This window comes from Lathamus discolor, chromosome 2 (genome assembly GCF_037157495.1).
Source record: "Lathamus discolor isolate bLatDis1 chromosome 2, bLatDis1.hap1, whole genome shotgun sequence".
NCBI lineage: Eukaryota > Metazoa > Chordata > Aves > Psittaciformes > Psittacidae > Lathamus > Lathamus discolor.
Genome location: NC_088885.1, coordinates 55,869,391 through 55,892,331, shown reverse-complemented (window position 1 = coordinate 55,892,331; position 22,941 = coordinate 55,869,391). Strand labels below are relative to the sequence as shown.

Below are 22,941 nucleotides of genomic sequence, written 5' to 3'. Positions count from 1 at the left end.
TAAATGCATTCAAAATAACTCAGAGGAGCAATACCAGGATAACGTTAAAATCCACATCCTTCCCCAGCTGCTTGTGACAAAATTGTAGGAGGTGACTGAAGGGTGTTTGATCCTCTTTTGAACTCTCTGGGCCTGCACTCCACTCTTTATGATTTTGGTCTTTTTTACTCAACCCACATATGGTGTATTTGGGTGAACAGTATGAAACTCAGCTGAGAGGTTATATCTTGTCATCTGGCTCATTATAGCAGATTCATCTCCCACTACTCAGAGAAGTGAGTAATCACCAAGCTGGTGTCCTTCTGGAGGTGGACATTTTCCCGTGAGGCTTGCTGTACTTTCTGCACGTTAACTTTTGTGGCATTAAGGAAAAGAGAAAAGAGATTTTGATTCAGGATACACCCAAGAGTTTGGTTGAGCTGTGAGTGACAAAGGTATGGGGCAAAACAATGCAACAGGGCTCTACACCTGGCTATCCCTCATCACAATGGAAAGGTCAACTCAAATGATTATTCTGGGATGGTCTAAGCTACTTGTCTCTTATTTTGGCACTGGAAATACTGTCCTAAGAAAAGATATAACAAATTGTTCTGCTTCCACCAGAAAATTTAGCTTTAACTAAATCAATCTTTTTGATTAAAACCAAACCAAACCAAAACAAAACAAAAAAGAAACAATTTGTCAGTAATTCTCAATTGGCAGTAGTCTACGAATACTCACAGCAGGGTAGACACAGCATGCCTCTTCCCACGGGAGAATGGAAAACCTTACATGATCTCCTCTTTCTGCAGAAGCAGCATTAATATGAAAAGGATGAGATGATTGCCCCATCAGTGTTTCCCTCAAAAGAAAATTGAACTAGCCATGGAAATTGGTCTTGAGGTGGCGAAATAAGTTGGAAATCAGGTGACAGAGGTCTGAATGCATGCTTAGTGGAAAAATGAATTGAGTTGTGCAGTGATTTTGGAGCGAAATGATGTGGTATGGGGCAGAATGGGTGATGAGGACAGACTTTGCTGTCCACCTCAAACCCATAATCTCTTGTGCAGTTGATCTCTTGTGCGTAAAAGGGTATTTGTGTTTAGTGAAATTCTTACTGTAGTGACGTTTTTGCTGTTAAAGAAGAAGGGACAATAAAATGCATTTTGTCCACATGCAGATCTTTATATGAACTAGTGAACTCTCCTCTTTTGGTTGTTGCTGGTTTGTATTCAGCTAACTACAAACAGGTTTTCTTTTATAATGTTTTTAAACTCAATCAAATGTTTCTCTTGCAGTAGTGAAGAATTAGGAGAGCCCTCCAGTGGCCAAGTGAAAGAAGTCAACAATGCTCTGGCAGTGAGCCAAACAAGTCTAGAAACCAGGCAGAGAAATATGTGTTACGTATTTCAAAGGTAGTAACTTACAGTCCTGTTAAGGGATGACTTATATGCTACTTACATCAGTCCTTTGATCCAGAAGAATTCCATAGCACTTGACAAACTCTTTATCCCTGAATGAAATACTTATTCATTCATCATTTCTGTCTAGGAAGGGCTATTTGCATGAAGGGGAAAATATTTTAGGGATAAACTATAGGGTTTGTATCTAATAACTTTACAGGAATTGGAAATGAAGAGAACTTCGTCCTCACTGAAGTAATTCTTAGTATTCAAACTGCAATAACTGCAGAAAAAAGTCTCTGCAAAAACAATTATTTATTCATTAAATAGCCCCCCAAAGGCAAAATTGTGATGATCAGGTGCTTGTGTGCAGTACTGTATAAATAAATGATGATTCTGATGATTTTATTAGATTGGGAAAGAGAAGAAGTGCTGAAAAATAGTATCTTTTCCAGGCATCAGTCTGCAGAGTTTGACATCTACTTAGGATCACTGCCAGTTAGCAACACTGTGAATGGCTACTCCGACTGTGGAGGTCAGAAATTTTTTGAAAGGTTAATAAGATTTGATAAGTCCATAAATGAAGCAGCACTTGCTTAGCAATGAGAAATTATCTTCTCTTTGCTATTGAGTGTGAGAGCATATGAATGACAGAATGTTTAATTAGTGTGTTACATGTTTTTCGAGAGCTCTTTCTTTAATATTCATTGCAGTGAGATGTGCAGTTTACCAAATACAAAACAAATTAACACATCATGGGAAAAGAAACCCAGCTGTGCTGTCAAGTAGATCGGAAGTGCCACACTTACCAGGATTAATATTTTGCTGCATCTGTTATTAAAATATCTATCACAGTATCAGATATTCTATTTTACTTAATGACAGTTACATGTATTTTACTGAAATAAATTTAATGTTGATGCTTATTTCAGTCTGCAGCTGTTTTGTATTGAATTCTTGGGTTCTGATCCTTGGCTTTTGTAAAAATCCACCGTAACCAATGCAGATGTAACCAGTTATAGATTGAACTTTCCTTATCTAAACACTTGATAAGAACAGAAAAACATTGGTTTTGAGGGTTTAAACTGTTTTCCAAGGTTTATTCTTACTGTGAAAGTTCTTACCAATAAAATGGATGCAGTCAGTTTACAGGTGGCTTAAAGCGCATGTTTCAGAATAACAAGATTCTGTAAGCTTTATACAAGACCAGTAAAATTTAAGGGAGAACATAATATTTGAACAAATATGTATGCATTTCAACCAAACCAGCATTTAAGTCCTAGTTCAACAAATTACCTTTATTTACCAAGTCACTCAAACTCCTCCTGAGTTCGTTCCTGAAGTCAGTGACATGTAAGTGTGGGTTTAAAGTTAGGCAATGCTTAAGCACCAGAGAGCTCTTCAGTGAAACTGACTTTGAAGAAGGAAACAGCGTTTACTGAAGAACATGTCCCCAACAACAGACATGTTTAGAAAAAACCTAACAAAACTAATTATAAGCCTAATGCATATTTTTCAGTATTCTACAGTGTGTCTCTATAATGTGAGCAGGGCATTTTTATTACACAAAATTTTAAGCTGTGACCTGAATGATGTGAAAATACTTTTTCTGTTGTACAGTGCACAACAAGTGCCTATGGTCACACTAACTACTGTTTTCAGAAGCTGCTGTATGTGAGTATGAGTGCCTGTGTGTACAGTAGAGTTCCCCAACACAATTCATAGCACACAAGGCTCAGTGAAATGGAAGTGTGTCTCTGCCTTTAGTGGAATTCTTCCCCATCAAACCATCTCTATGAACAGTAGTTAATATCATTTATCTTGTAAAGATAGCTCAATGTAGGCATTTTCTTTTTTTCTGCTTTGAAACTGTGCTGCACTGCATGATTTGTCGTCTCCAATTTATGCCTAACATGTATCTACAGTACCAATATCTGTCTCAGATACAACATGTGTTGGCAGAGCTCTATCTAAAATACAAACGTATCTAACCATCTCTTGGGCTGAATTACATCCTACTAAGCAGAATATCATAAGAATTATGACTTTGAAGAAAGCATTTGTCTCCAAATTAGATGAATCATCATTCTCTGAAAATGGTCATTTCCTTGGAGACTGTTAAGAGAGCCTAGATACCTGGCTTAGCCTAGACACCCTAGTGTTAGATGGATTAAATTGGATGAGATGAATCCCTTTGCTATTATGGACCTCTCAAATATCCAGCCTGTACCTATGTAATCTCTGAGGTACCCTGTGCTACAGAATCAGAAATACTGATCCTGGTAATAAAAATGTCAAACAAAAGGTAGTGAGTCAAGATAGGGGAGAGATCTGAAGGCATACCAGGAGGTATCCAAAATTACATAGACAGCAAGGGTCACTGAATCCAGACACCCACACAAACTAACGCTACAATGTCCTTTCATCCATCTATTCTTCTGGGTCTGCCATCTCATATGGTAGCAGTTCAAAAGCACTTAATCGCAAATCACAAATCAGGGTGTCATCAGGTTCTTTTCCCTTGGTTATCACAGCCCTAAATAATATTGCGATAATACATTATCATGCCTAATCATTTTAGTTTCTTTCTAATGTGCATGGACCCTACCTCACTGTCTGTTACAGAATGATGCTCTTGAGAACTTCTGTCTCACTTCTTGAAGTTGACATGACTGATCATGATTTCTTCCACTTAATTTCTAGGCATTTTCTGTGGTGGTTGCTGACTGTCCTGCTGGCTAGCAGATAAATTAAAATCTATTATATTATACAGAATAAAAATCTGTTACATAGAGTAGAGCCTAAGTAATAATATTGAAAGAGTCTCCCTAGTGACATCTTGATGATGGGCTTCTTCCCTTCTGTGAAAAGTTTTTGCTCAGTCTGTTATCCAGTAGCTGAGAGGAGATACATACTAGAGGACCAAGTACTTAAAAGACAATTTGCTATTGCTCCTTGTCGAGTTTGAGTGAGGCACTTGTGGACATTTAGAGGTGCAGTGTGCACCGATACTGTACTGCTAGCTGGAATTCTGATTATGTCTTCAAGATTATGTGCCCATGCATACAGATTTTTGAGGGAGACCTGATCAGCCCTTGTAATCAATGGACATCTGAGGTTCTATTTGGTTGCTCAGCTACTGGTGTCCCAGAACGTGTGAGATGCTTGAGGACAAAATGCCTGGCCTCTAGCAGCTGCTTCAGTAGGGGTGGGTCTTTCCTAGGTCCTGTGTTTATCTGCCAGCCTCCTGTGGCAATCTTGGATATGCTAGAGTATCCCAGATGGTGTTGGACGTGTACTTTTAGACAGCTGAATCAAAATTTGGATCCTCCTTGGCTATAACGGCAATTTACGTACCTCATAAAATTCAGATTCGGAGCAACCTGAATCTGCAAGCTGGCAACTCTGCAGTGTTTAAATTTGTTGTGAGTCCTGGATTTTGCATCTGGGTTGGGCAGACATGCCCAAAGGAGTACACAAGCTACTAGACTAGGTTCTGAAAGCCAGAGTGCTGATGCCTCTCAAAAATACCCAATTAAGTGCAAGTTGGATGATTTAAAACTATGAGTTGCAATACTGTAGCTACAGTGCTGTATGGTGGGCAATGAAAGCAAGACCCATAACCCAAAGAATTCATTCTCTTACTGCATATGTTAATGTTGCTTAGGGTGCCCTGGTAATTTGGAACAGGCTGGTTTTGTTGGTGGGCTAAATCATTCTCTGAAGCATCCGATTTTGGTCACTGTCAGAGATGGGATGCTGGACAATATGACCATATGTTATTTCTGTCTTGTCCTCTGCTTTTTGAGCTATATGTCAAAGTCTGTTATCATGCAGAGTGTCTGTGTGTTTTCAGAGGAAATGGAGGACTGACTTCTGAAGATCTTATTGCCCTCTACCTTTTCTTTCTGTGCTTCCTCCCACCCTAAGGCCACCTGGGATGACTATTCAGATCTTCCCAGGGTGCACTGAAAGTCGGTACAATGAAGCAGAGTGAGAGGCAGGGACAGCAAGAGTTTGACTGGTGTGTCCTGAAGTAAGATGCAATACTTGTTGCCTGATGTGTTATGAAGAGGAAAGCAGTGCAATACCCTGATTCTATACATCTTATTTGTCAGTGGTCTTGTTGAACAGAAAGAAAGTGGGACGAATGAGGCACACCATCACAGTCATCATTTGTTAAGATGTGACCTAACCTCCATTATTTTTTTTGTATTTGTTTATGCTGTAAACAGAGGACTGGGCCATTGCCAGGCATAAATAAATACATAAAGTAGGTCCTTTGTGTTCTTGTATGTCTGTGAAGCACTGACCCTGAATTTGACCGTGTATAAAACCAGAGTTATTCTGGAACGAGTGTTTCTGTGCTCTGACATGGTAGATGGTGTTCTGCACATTCATCCAAAACACCTCACTTTAAAAAAAGATAACATTGGCAGTTTTTGAGTGTGTCAAGATTGGTTCTTTTGTGTGTTTTAATGTTTCCTTGCAATGTCTCATCATTTGTATCACGTGACATGATTCATTTGTACAGGTTTTGTAGCTGTAGAGAATGACAAATGTATTAATGTGCTGAAAGAAAGATATGAATGTGTAACTACAAGCCATTTATTATTTATGCTGTTGCATCTTTTTACACCCACAGTAAATATTTTTTAACATCAATGAGGCTGCAAAGATTTATCACCACAGACCTGCATTTTTTAATTTCATATTCGCTCACTACAGTTATACTTCACTTCTAGTAATAAAGGATGTCTCCTTTTTCTAACAAATGAGTCAATCATGTGAAACAAAGATCTGTTTTTATCTATGTCTGATATTCCTCTCCACATACAACAGTTTGCAACTCTGCATAAATCTCTAGCACATGCACTAAGGACCAGATTTTGGTTAAAAGTGCAGTACTCAGTTTGAGAAGTGGTTTTCTTTAGTGGTTTTCTTTAGTTTCCTCATGTATCAGAGTATAATTCATTGTGAGAAGCTGTGGTGTGTGTGGCAGAGAAGATAGCCATATAGACATTCTGATGGCAGTTAAGAGGTCTACTGTCAATCATTACATTGTCATCCATCTCTCACTGCTTGACTTGTCTTGCTCCATATGGTATGAGGCTGTCCTATTCCCACTCTGAAAAATTGTGTTTATATTCATTGCCAGCATATCTGGAATGAGAAGGAAAGAGAAATATTTTACCAGGTAATGGTCATGCTGTCACTTTATTTGCAAGTGTAGTCAGATCAATTTTACAGTATATGTTGAGAAGGAAGGCCTTCAGGTTTATGGCTCAGAAGCCACTGCTAAATTAGCACCTTCCTGAAAGTACACGGTCTTGCGTTCTTTACCTAGCAGAATAGTCCCACTAACTTTAAAGTCAGAGGCTGAAAGGTCATTGCAATAATTAAGGATTACTGGGGTACATATTTTCAAACAGAAAAAGGAGATGAGAAAAATCTTATTGTGCCATTTGAAGCTCTCCTGCCTCATACTTAAAGGTAAAATGCAGAGGTAGATGCTAAGTCCAAATGAGAGCAGCTAGGCTGTATGGACAGTTACTTGATGACTCTATATTTCTGTCATCATGCTTAAATGTGCCTCTCAATTGTCCTCTAGGGATTTAAAGATGTAATTTCTACAAATAAGAAAGATGTTTCTTTCTCCACTTCCTTTTCCTTCATCTTTCTCTCTGCCATGTTTCCGTCAAAACCAGGGCAGATAATCTTTTCTTTGAGATTAATCTGAATCCCTCCCTCATAGAATCATAGAATAGTTAGGGTTGGTAAGGACCTTAAGATCATCTAGTTCCAACCCCCCTGCCGTAGGCAGGGACACCTCACATTAAGCCATGTCACCCAAGGCTCTGTCCAACCTGGCCTTGAACACCGCCAGGGATGGAGCATTCACAACTTCTCTGGGCAGCCCATTCCAGTGCCTCACCACCCTCACAGTAAAGAACTTCTTCCTTAGATCCAATCTAAACTTCCCCTGTTTAAGTTTTAACCCGTTACCCCTTGTCCTGTCACTACAGTCCCTAATGAAGAGTCCCTCCCCAGCATCCTTTTAGGCCCCCTCACTGAGGATGTGATAAACATCATAAAGTGTTCATGGCATTTCACATGAACCAGCATCAACTCCACCAGGACTGGACAGAAGTGAGGTTCAACCACATGGCATTGTGCTTGGCCTGCAGACCACAGCGCCCTTTTGAACCAGTTATTTGGGGATGTAGCCATCTTGCGTATCTCACGCTCCAGACACAGGTCCATGGCTGTGTTAACAGACCACTTTATAAAATCAGATGATGAGTATGGATGTGGACCTACTTGGATTAAAAGGAAGAGATGTAAAGGGACCATGACTCCATGTGGTACTCCATATTGGTAAGGTAAATTCCTGAAAACCAGCAAAACTGAAGTAAGAAAATTATTAGTGTAACCAGGATGTTTGATGAATGATGCGCATTTCTTGTCCTCAACTTTGTGTTTCATAACAGAAGAGATGGGTGACTAATGTGCCTGGAAAGTGTGAACTCTTCACATAAATGGATAGGGAACCTGGGTGATGAAACAGTCACTGCAGTGAGAAAAGGCTGAATGTGGTACAGTGGGCTTTTGTTTCTCTGAGGAAGGGAAATAAGAAGAGAACTGGTGCTTGGGTTTTGGGGTTTTTTCCTCTTTTTTCTCTTTTTTTTTTTTTTTCCTCCCTGAGGTTCCCATCTTGGGTATTGAAATATAGTGGTCCCTTGATTTTGTGGAGGTTGAGTGTCTGAGGAGGAGAGGTGCAGACACAGCCAAGGAGCAATTAGCTAGTTCTAGTAGTACTGTCACCTCACACTAACACAGACTGCGTCTGCATGGAGGCTGGGTTTTAGTGTTGCTGGTTAGACAGTACATTATCCTTGTTAGTCACTGTTAGTGGGGCAAACTAAAATCTGTCCTCTGGCTAATTCTACCAGCTGGGTTGGGCTGGAGACAGATTGAGAATCCAGCTGTGTAACAGTGGTGCAAGGGCTGGCATAGAAAGATTTCCATTACCAGGGAATATTGTATTCTGTTTATGAGCAAAGCTCATTCCTTTACTGGAAGAGCTGTAGGTCACTTTCCAATATCTCTTCTGTAAAGGAAGCTTGCTGAGCTGTGTATATGTTTACATATTTATTTGTCTGTTTTGTTCACTTCCATAACCTTGCATATTCAGATGTTCTTATAAAAATCAGTTTTGCATATGTCTTGCATACACACCCAGACAAACCAATGAGTACCACCACATAGGAATAAGCCCACTTTTAGCTGCCTGCCAAGTGCAATTGCTAGTTTTCTTGGGTTGCTCAGTAATTTTTAAGGCAGATATTTTCTACCTACTGCCTGGCAAGAAATAGTAGTTATTTGTATCAAATGCATCATGAAAGTGTACTGCATCAGCAATCAATCAATCAGCAGTGTCACCAGCTACAGTATTTCTGTCAGTCTTTCGTTTAATTGCATTTGCTTCTTTTATAAAGAGAAACATTTTCATATCAAATGAGTCAAATTGACATGGTCAGGATTTGATTAGATCCAGACAGAGGGAAATTTTCACTAAGTAGTTAATTGTACCCAGGGAAAGTTGCAAAAGCAGTATTTCAGCAAGAGGCTACAGTAGAACTGGGAAGGGACTGTTAAAGAATGGTTCTGATTTGTGGACTGCGGAACAATAAATTATTTTCTTCCTTCAGACTTACTCCTGGACAATTTGTTCATCACTTCTGAATTTATTTTTGGGGTGGGTTTGTTTTGTTTTTTTTTGGTTGTTAAATATATGTAATGCAGTAGTATCATCTGTGTGATATGTACTGCTTCCGAGTTTCTAAAATTGGCTGAACTGGAAAGATGGAGAGAATAATCACTTTATATTGAAAATTTTCTTGCTTTTCTCACTTAAATGAAGAAATCATTCTCATAATTCTGAAAAAAAAAATTAGTTTAATTTGGGGTATTTGTTTTGGGTGTTAACCACTATAAAGATCAGTTTTGAAGTGACATCCAGCTTAGTGTTCAACTCTAATATTTGAACCATTTGAAAAATCTGCAGGAGTTTACGCTGGAACATACAAGGCAGTGTTTAAGAGCGTGAAACATTTACCAAACTTAAAATTAGTGATTTTTATTTTTTGAAACTGTCTTTCTTTTTGTAATATATTAAATGATGCATTCCTCCAAAGATTCAGAAAATTCTAGTGCCGAAAGCCTCCAGCCAAGTTTTTGATTCCAGTGCTGCACAAGTACTGTGAGAAAATGGACAAGGCAGACAGTAAGTGAGAAATTAAGACTTTTGGTCAGGTTATGTGATTTTTCCCCTGCAGAAGAAGAAAAAAGGTATCTTATCAGCATCCTGGACAAGTGCCCCGCTCACTGATTTGCCTCAATAGAAATGGCTGTTGGGGTCAGTGATGCCATTGGGCACTTGCAAATGCTCTCTTCTGAGAAGATCTCACAGCCATCACTGAGAGACTCTGTTTGAGGAACAAAAATAAATTTCCTGAACTGAACTACTCTGTCAGGAAGGAGCAAAGAAACTTTAAAGTGTAGAATTAAAGATATTTTGAGGGACAGATGTCTGTGAATTACTTAGAGGTTTAGAGCACCCTTTGTTGCTCTCACTTTGAAAGCTCAAGAAACAGGGTTTTCTTTGCAAAGCCATGTTTAAAGACAACCAGTACATAGGTGGTGGTTGTATGTGAATGATGCTATATAAATATTCTGTGTTGTTTTTTGAGATTAGAGATGCACTGGACAAAGACATCTGGTGGTAATGACAAGGGTCAATTTATTGAAACGCAGATTTCTGAGGAAGGGTTAAAATTTTGGGAATATTTACTTGGGGATGAGATTATGGATCCAGAGAGAGAAGTGGAGACATGTATTCACTTGCCTCAGAACATAATGCTGCCTAGAGATTTAAGACACTTGTTATTTTTTGTGGGGTTTTAAATGTTTAAAACAAAAATACCACAGTGGCACTCCTTACCTCTCCCCGATCGTAAACTGCAAATGTTAAAAGTCTCCAGATTCCAAAATGGCAAAATAGCATCCTGGCCAGTTCTCTCATCAGTGCATGTTGTTAATTTATTTGCCTTTCTAACCTAGTGATTTTTTCCTTTCTTTGTGTAACACAATTCTTTCGGTCCTTAAGAATAAAGAATGAAACCCTTCAGTCTTAAATATGAGTGAAGTCCAGGCCATTGCAGGTAGAAAGACGGATTTTATAGGAAGCCCTATACCACTGCTTTGAACTCAGTGTAAGACTTATGTCCTATCTAAAGCCATGAACATAGACTGTAAAACAGGAGTTCATTTCCGGAACCCTTTCTTTCTTCTCTCTTCTTTATTCGTTCTTCAAAGCTTCTTTATTGTCCTTACCTTCTGTTTCTACATTGATCTCTGCTGCAACATATATACTTGTCTTCTTTTCTCCCTTACAAGTCAGTTTTCTATTTACTTCCTAAGAGCCTTCTGAACTTGTGATCCTAGATGATCCTCCTTGACAAGTTTTTGACACTTTCTTGTAAAACTTTCCTCATATCCTAATATAACAACTCAGAAAGGCTGGTTAGGTCTAAGCTGTTCTCCAGCATGTCCCGGAGTGCAGAACTTCACCCAGTTCCCATTGCACTGAGTTTTGATTTCCCAATGGATGACCAAACATTTGGGGAACTCCCTCCAAACTTCTCATCTTTCCCCTTCACCAAACCCTTTTTATCCTGTTCCATAACAACTTCAGTTTGTCAAGCCTTTGCTATTCTGTTCCCACACTGTGGTTTCCTTGCTTTGAAGTTCTTCCTCAGCCTTGGTGCTCCATCCTTTCTGAAATGCTTGCTCCCTTCTACCACTGGAAAATGGAAAGTGGCCATGCTTTTCTTCCTTGTCTCCTCAGTGGCTCATCCTTCACTCCAAAGGTCTCCTCTGCTCTCTGTGCCTTCCCCTACTCTGCTGTACGTCCCATTCCATCAGCATGAGTGGCTGAAAGATGTGATAATTGCCTCTGTGCCTAGCTTCTCCCAGGCTGGGCTCCCAACCCTTCTCTCACTCTCCCCACTCTGTTGGTCATTACTCCAGATTCCTTTGTTCTAATGCCGCTCACATCCCAGCTTTTATTATTTCTCTTTTTTCTCAAACCCTGCTCAGGGTCCAGTACTGCAGCTACTGGACTGGGTCCCTTCTTCCCCTTCCCTGTCCAAGCATCTCTGCTCATCCTCAGCTCCACATAGTAAAGGCAGGAATTGCTTTGCTTCACAAAAAGCCAGAGGAGTTATGTTCATCTGATGGCTTTTCCTTTCCTCCCTGGCTCTAGTTTGCAGCGAGTATTTTTGCAAAAGTGCTCATCCCCGAAGCTAACAATAAAACTGTCTCTGCATGTGTGTGTGCGTTCCTGTGTGTGAGAGAGAGAGAGAGAAGAGGGAGGGAGAGAAAGCAGTACAACAGTCTGGCAATGTGAGGCGGCATTGGAGAGCTGCTAGACCAGCGAAGCTGGCTAAGAGACGCAAGCCCCTTACTCTGGGCTCAGTGTGATCCCATTGGTTCCTGAGCTGCTGGTTTAAAGCAAAGAAGAGCTCAGAGGATTGAACTACACAGCCAGACGCAGACTCTCAGCCAAGTTGTCAGCACGCTGGGAAGAAAAGAGGCTCGCACACACGAGATTGCAGGGTGTCCGCAGCTTGATATTCATTTGTTTCCAGAAAGGAGGAAAGGAGAGGGGACAAAAAAAGAAAAAGAACACCACCAAACAGAAAAGGGGCAAGGAGCCTGATCCAGTCCAGCAGTCCCAGGGTGAATAATGGATGTGACCGTATCTCAGTTCATCTTAGAAGAATTTGATGTCAACTGCAGCCTCCTGGATCATTTACAAGAGACTTTTTTAGAGAGTTCCTCTATCCCTTTCCTGGGCTTTAATGGTAGGAAACATTACCTAGCAGAGGGCTCGGGAAAGCTTTTTTAAGTGAAAAGGTTCGGTTTGCTTTGTGATGCAAGTGTGGCGGTTTTGTGCTCTCTAAACTGTTTTTTCCCCCCTTTCTGTCTCCTTTTTTAATGCAAAAGGTCTGTACTGCAATGCCACCACTGATCAGATCGGGACCTGCTGGCCCAGAACCTCTGCAGGGGAACTAGTAGAGAGACCCTGCCCTGAGTTCTTCAATGGGATCAAATACAACACCACAAGTAAGTACGAACTCCTTTCCTTCTCCCACAGATCTGGTGTTGAGAAGACGCCTGGGGAGATCCAAAATATATTTTCCATTAAAAAAAAAAAAAAAAGTGTTTTCCTGGGAATCAACATTTCTTCTACATTCCAGTCTGTATATTCAAAATTCCTGCCTGGAATGATTCAGATTTCTCAAATGCACAGGCTTTTGTACACTGATTCCTCTTTACTTAAGTGTATTTAGATTCATCTGGGCAAAAATACCCTTTGCAGTCTAAGGAGGGTATACTGTGCTTTGTGTGTTTACTCATGTGTAGATATGCATAACTGAATGTATTTGTAGCAGTGTTTCAGACATTTGGATAATTAAAGATCCTTCAGCTTGTGAAGTACTTACTCTAAGCAGCTAAAAGCTGTGTTTTGGAAGGACTCCCCTTTGAGAGGCTGGCTGTGTGAGCAGGGCGACAAACTGGGCTGTAAGCTGTATCTAACAAACAGAAGGCTGAGATCTGGAATATGTTAAATAACTTCATCAGCATTGGCTTATGAGTTGGAGTGGCTGCATCATTACTGCAAGGGAAACAGTATAGGATGTTATAAAGCAAATAATATTCAAAGCAAGGAAGCACAGGGGCTCCTTAGAAATCTCTTGCTTACAGATGCTTTAGTCTTAGAGGTAAACAATCCTGATGACTCACTAAAAATTTATTATTCAGGCAGTTGGACCCAGGCACTCATTTCCTTTTCCTTATCTGTCAATGCTGGTTGCACTTTTTGTTGAGAGGTTTTAAGATATTAGCCCCAAATATGTGTACCCACTTGTTCGTCACTCAGTACTCAGTGTGCTTTTGACTGTGGAGACATTTCATTCCATGTTTCACTCTGAACTGTTGTGCAGGTGTTAGTAGTCTAATTTTCGGGTAGTATTAGTTTCGTGGGGTTAGCGTCCTCAGGAAGTCCTGTAAAAGAATGACCCTGTCATCTTAGATATTGTTTTTTAACTAACTGAAAGTGAATTTATTGTTTCTCAAGCTTTAAGTGTTAAGGGTAAGAAAACCCGATGAAAGTTCAGAGTATTTGCTATGCAAAACAAAGCCCTCTTCCAGATTTGTTCTTAGGGACCAGCTTTTGTCATCCCTAACTTTGAGCAGTGTAAGGAGGTTACTTCAGAGAACTGAAAGATCATCCTCAAACCCTGTATTCTCTGACCTGACATCTTTGCAATAAAATATATGGGAACATGCAAAGGGCTGGGTTATGCTCTCTTTGATTATAGCAGGTAGTCTACTACCTTTATAGTCTCAGTTGAGCTCAGAAGATTTCTGAGAATTAAGGAAGGATCAGACAAGAGCAAGTGTACCAGAATGGACCCTAAAAAGTACCTCAAAGAAGTATGGTGGGGTTTTTTTTCCATTCCCTTTCTTTAGTGGGGGATGTCAGTATTTGCATTGCCTTATTTTTGTTTCTCCAGAAGGAAAGAGGGAAGAAAAAAAAAAGAAAAAAAAAAAAAAAAGAAGTGCACTATTGATGATTTCTTATTTCTATCATAATCGCAGCGGAGAGAATTTAAATGTTTTTCGCATGCATGGAAGGAAAAAAATCTTGAATACCCTGTTTTATTTTTATGAACTTTGTTAATGCTTTTAGTAGTTCGTCAGTGACATTATTTAAAGTTCTTCCCTGCTCCTCTTCTTGTCAGTGGTGGCCAATACTTGCGTAGTGGTAATAAATTTTCTTAAATCCATTGCTTTTAAAAGAATGGCCTGTTAACTAAAGACTGATGAAAATATATTTTCGCAATGCTTGTGCATTATTTTATCATAGTCTGGGGAAATGGCCATTTTGCTCCTTTCAACGTAAAATGTGAGTAGTCACATTGAGAAAATGTGTGTTTGCAGGACTGATTTGTAGTGCATACTAGTGCCCAGATGTAGTAGCGTATGTAGATTGCAATAGAGAAATGAAGTACATTGAAGCCACTGTATGTATGGCTTTCAGTTGATCTTATACTCTTCCATCTACGTAAGTGCTCCAAGTTGTGACGCAGAAAAGGAAGGGAAGGACCATAGCAAGATTTGAGTCAACTTGTAAAATCCGTAGCTTATGGGAGTTAGCAGCTGGTGATTAAAGCTTGGGAAAGCAGTATGACAGCAGGTTAAGATTCGAATACAGAGGTGTGAGCTCTTTTTTGATTTGGAAGGCACAGCAATTAGTACATTCAGATCACATCCATAGTTTGGGGTGGCCAAATACTGACATGGTCTTACTCCTACTTGCATGATTTCGCCACGTTAGTTTGTGAGCTGACTAGAGTGCCATTTGTAATGACACTTCATATGTTTGAAACCTAGACTGTGTACCTCATGCAGATAACAAAATAAGCACAGCCAACTGGTAAAAAATTGGAAAATCGATCTTGCAAATTTCAGAGGTGAATAATACAGCTGCAAAATGACAGTTTGATAAGGAAGTGGCTTGGATCAATATGAGATTTCTGCCTAGGACATGTTGTGTTGTTTTGTCCTGGTTTGTTCTGCATTTTGATAAGGCAAAGGGAGAAATGATGGTGTGCAATATTTTTGAGAGTGAATTCAGACTAATTTAGAAAAAGGACCGTGTGATGCCTGTTTTTTCTACTAAGGGCTTATCCAGTTCTAGGTCATAACTCAGCTATTTATTATGCTGTCATGCATCCTGTGTTTGCAAGCTGACACCTTTTAGGAACTGTAGTATATCTTTGGTTTAGTTTTGTATGGCTGTGGGTACATTTGTCATTCTAATGTGGGTCAATTTCTGTGATTATTTTTGTTTGGTTTTAGAAACGAAGCTCTCAAAGATTCCAGGTTCCTACCAGTTTCCTAAAAGGAGCTCATCAGCTTGAGGGAATGAACCCAGTAGCATTTCCTGTAAGCAAAAGCTTTTGCATTTTCGACACTAGAAAATCCAAATATCCAGATTGGGAAATGCCTGAACTATGTGAAAAATTCACACCAGATTCAGTCTGATGCAAGGTGTTGATCCACGGCAAACCAGGCTGCCCAAGTTCTGGTACTCACAGGGCTATTTCTGCACCTTATTGTGGTCTCTGTGCACATAGTATGTATAATTCAAGACAAAATGCGACAAATAGGGTGCTTCACATATCAGCTTTGGATGGACCTGCTCTGGCTACATGCTTTTGCATGCACGTTAGCTCTGTCGAACCCCTGAGTGCTCAGATGGGTAATGCTACCAAACCCCACAGTGTGCCAGCAAAATTTAATGAAGGAGTATTTGAGTAAAAAAAATTAAGAATAAGAACTGATGCATAAAAAAAAATCCTCTCTTGTTTGCTACTATAGAATAAACTGTTTGTATAAAATATTTCTAGTCTAACTGCAAAAAATTCCTGGGGTGATTTTGTGCCCGTGTCTGTGTTTCTGTGTGTCTCTTGGGAACTGCTGAATGATTCAGATAAGTTTCAGCTGGATTCGTAAAACAAAATCTGTCAGTCTCCAAGTATTTTTCATCTCTGACACTTTGTTATTTTGGTGGGGTTTTTTTCTCCCTCTTAGGGAAATAAAGTTATGCTGACAAATCAAGATCTCGTGATCCTGCAATATGATTTGTGAATATAGGAAAAATGTTCTTTGACCAAGCATCTGAAAATGATGCCATACACTTGCACTTTGCAATTTTGCAGCAAAGCTTATGTATTATTCTCAAAAGAGAAAAAAAGAAGGCGGGGGGAGGGAAATGTATGTGTTGGTGCAGTGTGTGGCTGTGCACTTGTCTCTGCTCAGGTTCTATATTTAGCTAAAGATGACAATATCATTGCTGCCCTCTAGATGTGTTTATGCTTTGACAGTGTGAAGCTTTTATTCTTATTTTAGGAAACAGATTAATTCACTTATTAGGATATCCTGAAGCTTGATTAATTCAGCAAATGTGCAGTAATGAGACTTTCTGCTGCTTGCAAAGAAGTGGTCATACAGGTTAAGACACACAAATGCAGGTAATTCTAAGTAGGTATCAACAGCTAATTTAAGTACCTAAGCTTTAATACAAGTTACTGGAGCTCTAATTGACACAGGGGACGAAGCCTTAGGGAGTTACTCAGCTTAGTCTAAATGTACAGATCCGTTCAGTAGTCCATGCAGAAGTGCTAGTGCCAGTTGATATGTCCAGGGGTATTTTGCCTGGTATCTAGTTCCTATCCGAGGAGGCCAAGGCCTTGTGAAGGTTTGTGCTTTATCTTACAAGCCACAAAGGCATTTCAGATACACTAAGACAAATGATATGATGTGTGTATTTAGGCAGCTGAATTCATCCCTGAGTGTCTGTTGAGCTGAACTGAATGCACACCTGGGGATTGAGGTCAGACTGCTTTTGTGATCAACAGGAAGAAAAGGTCTCTATAGTTCTAACTCCCTCACTGCAAATCCTGTCACCCCCTCTTAGTACAGGAAAGCTCTTTGGTTGAGATAGCCACTTCAGGTGAGTGTTTTGGGTATTGCAAAAACCATCCTCATCTTCTCCGGGGACTGTGTTGCCAAAACCAGGCACATAAGCACTGCTAACCTTGCACTGATGGGGATTTGGTCCCTCCTTCCCTCCTCCTTGTTCTGAAGGGGTGTACACTATCTTCTTCTTGGTGGCCCTCTAACCAGCTGCCTTTTTGAGAATGATTTGGAGAGGGCTGGTGACTTAGCAACTGGGCTGTTCACATAGATGAACAGTGGAGAAAGAGTCATTGACACAAGTAGGACAGTTGTACCTGTTGACTTAGTTTACTCCACACTGAAAGAAAAATTCCTGCAGTTATTTGATGTCTTGTCTTGAACAGAGGCAAATAATACTTTGTGTGCTTGGGGGAAGGGTGAAGAAGTAAATTAATAGCTTTTCTGTTTTGCATCCCCCCTTCCTTTCGAAAGGGGTTAAAGAGATTATTTAATTTTTAAACGAGCGAAAGAGCGATTTTTCATAGGTTAAACAGCCATTCTTTTATCAAGATCTAAACTCTGCTGCTTTTCTTTCTGATTAATTATTGTTCAAAGTTCTCTGGAGTGGTGGCTTCAGCTTACATATAAAACATGAGCCTTGCTTGGAAATCATTGCTCACCGAGTCTTATTCAAACTATATGGGTAAGACGTGTCCTGATAATTACAAAAATGTGCACTTTTATAAGCAGCTAGCCTAGAGGCTCAATTAACATTTTCACTTGTGTTTCATCTTGTGTATTTTAGTGTCTTGAGCACTTCTGTTGATCACATTCACATTACGTTTTCCTCAGAGGTTATTCTGGTTTGATTTCTAAAGGGTACCTTTTTAAAACTAAGTACCTTTGTAAAAGAAAGAGACCCTTTATGCTCTGATGGCCTTTTGTCTTTACTGGAGAGAGAAAAATGAAATTGCCCATCAACACAGCCTTGTAAGCATGAGTGAAGGTGCGGCTGGATGCCTTGAGGAGATGCAGCTAAGGTGTGGGCTGGGGAAAGGACAAGGTAAGAGGAAGCATCTTAGCCTGAGATGCAGCAGATGCTAAGCAGTTCTGGTGCACTGCCATTTGAATGGAAGGGCTCTTTATATATTTAAAACACATTTCTGAAAGCAGAGTTTCAAAGATCAAATACACAACTTCCTCTTTTTGTTACAAAATTCATGGATGTTTTCAGACTCAGAAAAGTACTGTGAAGCTTTAGAACTACTACTACCTCGTATCTTTTCAGTAACCTTGTTAGATGTCCAGAAGGCTTTAATTCCACTGGACTGTTTAATGATAGAAGGAGATTTGGGATAAGTAGAAATGTTTTGCAGCCAATTTTATTTATGGACTCATTAGAAAAATATATTTTCTTAAAAAAAAAAAAAAAAAAAGCCACAAAAAAACAAACAAAAAGAAACAGAAACAGGCAAACAAACACAAATAAAAACCCCAGTGTCTGCAGTCTTGAAGAAGCCATGTTTTAGCCATCCTGGGGTGACCAACACATCATTTTCAGCTAAGGAATCAGAAGTACATGACAGATGAGAAACCAAATAAACACAGCAGAAGAAAAAGGCAGCCAGAAATGGAATTCTGGGAGAGAAAATAAAATATGATTTTTAAGCTCGTAAATCTTCTCTCAGAGGAGACCAAATCTGCAGTTGATTAGGCCAGCTTGACTCCGGTAGTATCCAGATTAAGATTTCAACCATCTTTGTTCATTTTCTTTCGCCAGTTTAGACTGAATTATTTCACAAATACAGCACTGGTAGGCTTTTGATTTCAGTGCATGCACAGATGGTAGAGGCTTTATTTATTTCTTTTTTCTTCAAGTTTTTCTTATATTTTTCTTTCCATTGTGAAGCATAATTTGCAGTAAGAGATTGCTCTAATTTTGCAGTGTGGAAGAAGAGTGTCGAAAACGGTCTTTAAAAGGAGAAATGGAGAGAACTCATTTTTCTTGCTGCTGCTGCTGTCATGCTGTGAAATGTGTGATTTCTTCATTGAGCACAGAATACAAGTTAATTCCATGTAGTAAAATAAGATTATTAATGTTACTTCAGTCACGTTCAGGGACCTTTTCTCCAGGCAATTAAACATTGATTAGTATTTTTGTTCTTCATTAAAAAGTTACGAGATGGGTTTGCTATGATCCCATTATAACTGATAGGGCTTCTCTTAAGTTTAGGCTTGGCTTTTGAGGCAGACTTCCAGAGCCAGGAATTGCTGCCGACATTCTGCACCAAGCCTATCTGATCCTCTGCTGAAGTTAACCAGACCTCACAGCAGTACCAGGAGGCTCAGTCCCAGGCTTTACCCCTCCAGAGTGGTGACCCTGAACTCATGGCAGAGGAATCATCACCCAGAATTGCTGGGGAAAGTGGCTTGTCAAAGCAAGAGAACAATGACGGGTCTTGGAGAGGGCTCGTAACCAGTGGCCTTCAGGAGGGTCAGCAAACATAGGGTTACCCATATTATTATGAAGGCTTCTATGACTCTCTCTCTGAGGAAGCTGCCCCATCCACTTCTCTGTAACATGCATGAGATAGTGAGCTGTTGTTTAAGCTGACAGCAAGTACCAGCTGGCAAACAGATGGACTGAGGTTCAGTTTCTTCCCACAAGTTAGGAATTAGACACTAGCAAAATCGTGTGCTTCTAAGGCCAGGGTAGGAGTGGAAGAGGGAATGGTTCAGAAACATATGGGGAAGGGAAAGAATTAAATACATTAGGAAGGGAGACCAAGCAGGAAATCCTCATCTCACAGTGCCAAAACGAGAGGAAAAATCTCACCCAGCTTCATCTAGTGTGGCTACTTTCTTGCGGAAATGGGTTTTCTTGTTTTATTCTTCCTTAAAACCCGTTTTTGGGCCCGCCAAGCTACAGGAGGATGAGGTCTGAAACCCTGCTGGAGAAGGTGGGATCAGATTGTTCTTTCCCGTCGCTGAACATCTAACGCCTGTCTGCTACTCACTAGGTTTGAGCCCCAGTGTTTAATGTCACAAAACCTTAGGGGTAGTGTCCCTGAAGGAATGGTCACCCGTAATTCCTCCTCTTAGCCACAGGGTGTCACTTAAAGTGCAGGTAAAGTGTCCACAGGCATATGCACTGACTCACTTGGGGGTGGAAAAGATGGATGGGGTAAAAGAAAACTGGTGTGAATATAGTGGTCCTGCACTTTGTCCTTTTCTGATTATACACAGTGCTGCCTCTGCAGCTTCCCCATCCTACTGGGTGATAGAAAAGACTCACCGAAGTGAAGTGGGGACAAGGACACAGGAGGTGGAGGATGTTCTGGCAGGAACCCTGCTGTCCCTGCCTTTGTGGAGCGTTTGCTGGGAAGCATATCACTGGCTGAGGGTAGGTGGCTACTGGTGGTTTCACCAGGGCTGCTCTGAAAGTCTAAAGGTAGAGAAGTGCTAAGCTTTGTTCCTAAGTAGGTGTGTGTTATGTGAGAAGATGTGGAGCTATGCGAAACATAAAGTAGCCATTAAGGTGTGAAGCAACTCTATCAAAGCAGCTTAAGCAGTCTGCAAGGACTTGCATTTAGATGATACGGGGATTCCTCCTTGCTGTATACACTACGTTCATTGCTGTACTGCTTCCTGTTGCACTACCCTGATCTCTCCTGCCTGAGAGTAGGAACTGTTAGAATCTCCCTGTGGACCTTTAGGTACTTGACAGATACTGTAGGTGCTTCCACTTATCAAGACCAACAAATAGGTACATTAACAGTGTGACAGTACATTTCTCAGCTGTGATCACTGGACTTGCCTTTTGCTCTTGGGAAGAGTGTTCTGCAGACAGATCAGTAAGTTCATTGCCCAGGTTTAGATTCTTTGTATTTTCCTCTATGTTCTTCAGTGCCACAGAATTATTTTTGCTATTCATGTAATGGTGAAACTTTGCAATTTCTGTGGCTTCGAAGAGCAGCACTGTAAGCTGTGTCCTCATCCGAGTAAAGCTCTCAGACTGAAAGTCATGCAAGACTTTGCTTGTGCTCTGCTGTTCTGTGAAAGGGAAACTTACTCGGTTTTGCACAGACCATACAGTGACACAAGAATGAATGCAGTTCATTATCCCCCTGAGTCAGCCATGGGAGCAAATAGAGATTTGGAAACCAGAAAATGTGTTATGGAAACTAGACAAAGAAGTAAGAAATTACTTTGCTAGTGCATCATCACCATTTTAACTAAACTTAGATGTGAACTCCTAGTGATTCTGTTTCTCACTGCTAAGAATTTTAGTTTAACTTAATTGTTGCTGAATTTTGCCAGTAATACCTGAAACATCACAATTCGTGTATTTCAAAGTACATGATGAGCAGTCATTACTTTTTGCAGAATCTCCAGGCTTGCCACAGTGATTGCTGCTTTTCAACTAAAGCAGCTAATGCAGAGTTTGGAAGCAGAAGGTATTTTCCAGGATCCTAGTTTCTGTGCTGATCTTAATACACTTGATCCACTGAATGCTTTGAGCTCACCTGGAAATCAGTAGGGACATCAGTTGTTTAGTTGCTGGAAATGAATTTGTAGGTATCATAATCTGTGGATACCCTATTCCTGTTCAAGAAAAAGGCAGAGGATGATGGGGATGATGAGAAGCAGGTGCACTTTGGAGACACCTCCCATTGTTAGCCTTCCATAGAGAAAGCACCGAGTAGATTGCTGTATTGTAGGGGCTGCTTCTGTCCTAGAAGCTACAGGAAGGGAGAGACCCCTAGACTTGAGAAGCCCTTTTCTTCAAGGGCTTATGTTCCTGTTCTGAGAGCTCCTCTCCTCAAGATATCAATTGTGACATCTTGGGTGGGAAGTTGCAGGGATTTGCAGAGTCAAGGCACCTGTCCTCTGAGTGCCGTAGGACTGTGTGGGAGCCAGGTAAGACTGCCACCACCTCAAAAGACCTCTGCAGAGGTCTCTTCGTTCTTCCTTGCTAACACTTTCTATTGAAGAAAGCCAGGATCCCATAGATGAACTTTAAGTTCATTTTGGTTATCTAATCTGATCTTCTGAATTTTCCACTTCACATAAACGTCATGTATAAACTCACCTACTTGCCCCATTGCTTTGCCAATATTTAACAAATGTCTCCTTCTCTTTAGGTCTCTAAAAATGAATATTTCCACCTGTCAGCTGACAGCACTGTGCCAAAGCTGACTGACTTAGGAAGCCTTTGCAACCCTAAAATAAGGCTTTCAGATTATTTTGTTTGAGAAGTGAGGGAACAAAGTTCTGTTTGGATCTGCTTTCTGCTTCAAAGCCTAAGTCTTAATAAGAAAAGGACAGGGATGAATACAAATGCTGCTATAGTGGTGCATTGCATTATCCAGTCACAGGGAGAAAGGTTACAGCACCAGAAATACTGAGTTTGAGTTTTGCTGCTGTTCTTCTTCTTTCTTGGGGAGAGCTAAAAGATCACCACAAAGGTATTGTCTTGTAGTTAAGTCATCCTTACCTACCTGTAAACCCATTCTCAGCCTGGCTTTGTCTTTTTCATCCTAATTTGTTCTTAACCCCTTCATCCCTACTGTATTCACTGTACCCTTTCATCTCACTGTATTCAGTGTATGCTCCTGTAAAATAAATTGTGGCAAAAATAATAATGGAAGTTTTATTCTCACATAAATATTTTGCTTTATTCCTTCAGTGAATGCTGCGGGGAATATAAGGAGAGGCAAGTATGTGAGAAGAGCACAGGCATCACAGTAGCATGTTTCAGTTTATGGTGTCATGGGAGCATGTAAAATGCTCTCCCATAACTAGGAATACGATAAATAATGGTTGGATTTTTCAGCAAATGGGTGTGAAGTATTTCCTAGAGAGTCATATTTTATGGATTCTCTGTTAGATCGCAGCTGCAGATCCTCGACTGAGTTATTGTAATTATATCAACACATGGACAAGCAGAGGTGGAACACTGACC

At 40.3% G+C, this 22,941-nt stretch overlaps 1 protein-coding gene across 3 annotated transcripts in view; it reads left to right on the top strand.

The window, feature by feature from the left end:
• Nucleotides 1-22,941, top strand: part of CRHR2 (corticotropin releasing hormone receptor 2) — a 149,480-nt gene that overhangs the window by 34,018 nt on the left and 92,521 nt on the right. Inside the window, exons 1-2 of one of the 3 annotated variants that reach the window (XM_065669266.1) lie at nucleotides 11,982-12,310; nucleotides 12,453-12,572. In XM_065669266.1, coding sequence (XP_065525338.1) covers nucleotides 12,193-12,310; nucleotides 12,453-12,572 — 238 coding nt within the window. In that variant the 5' untranslated portion in view covers nucleotides 11,982-12,192. Of the gene's footprint in view, nucleotides 1-11,981; nucleotides 12,311-12,452; nucleotides 12,573-22,941 lie in introns of those variants that run through there. The other 2 variants (XM_065669265.1, XM_065669267.1) reach the window with 2 other exon arrangements.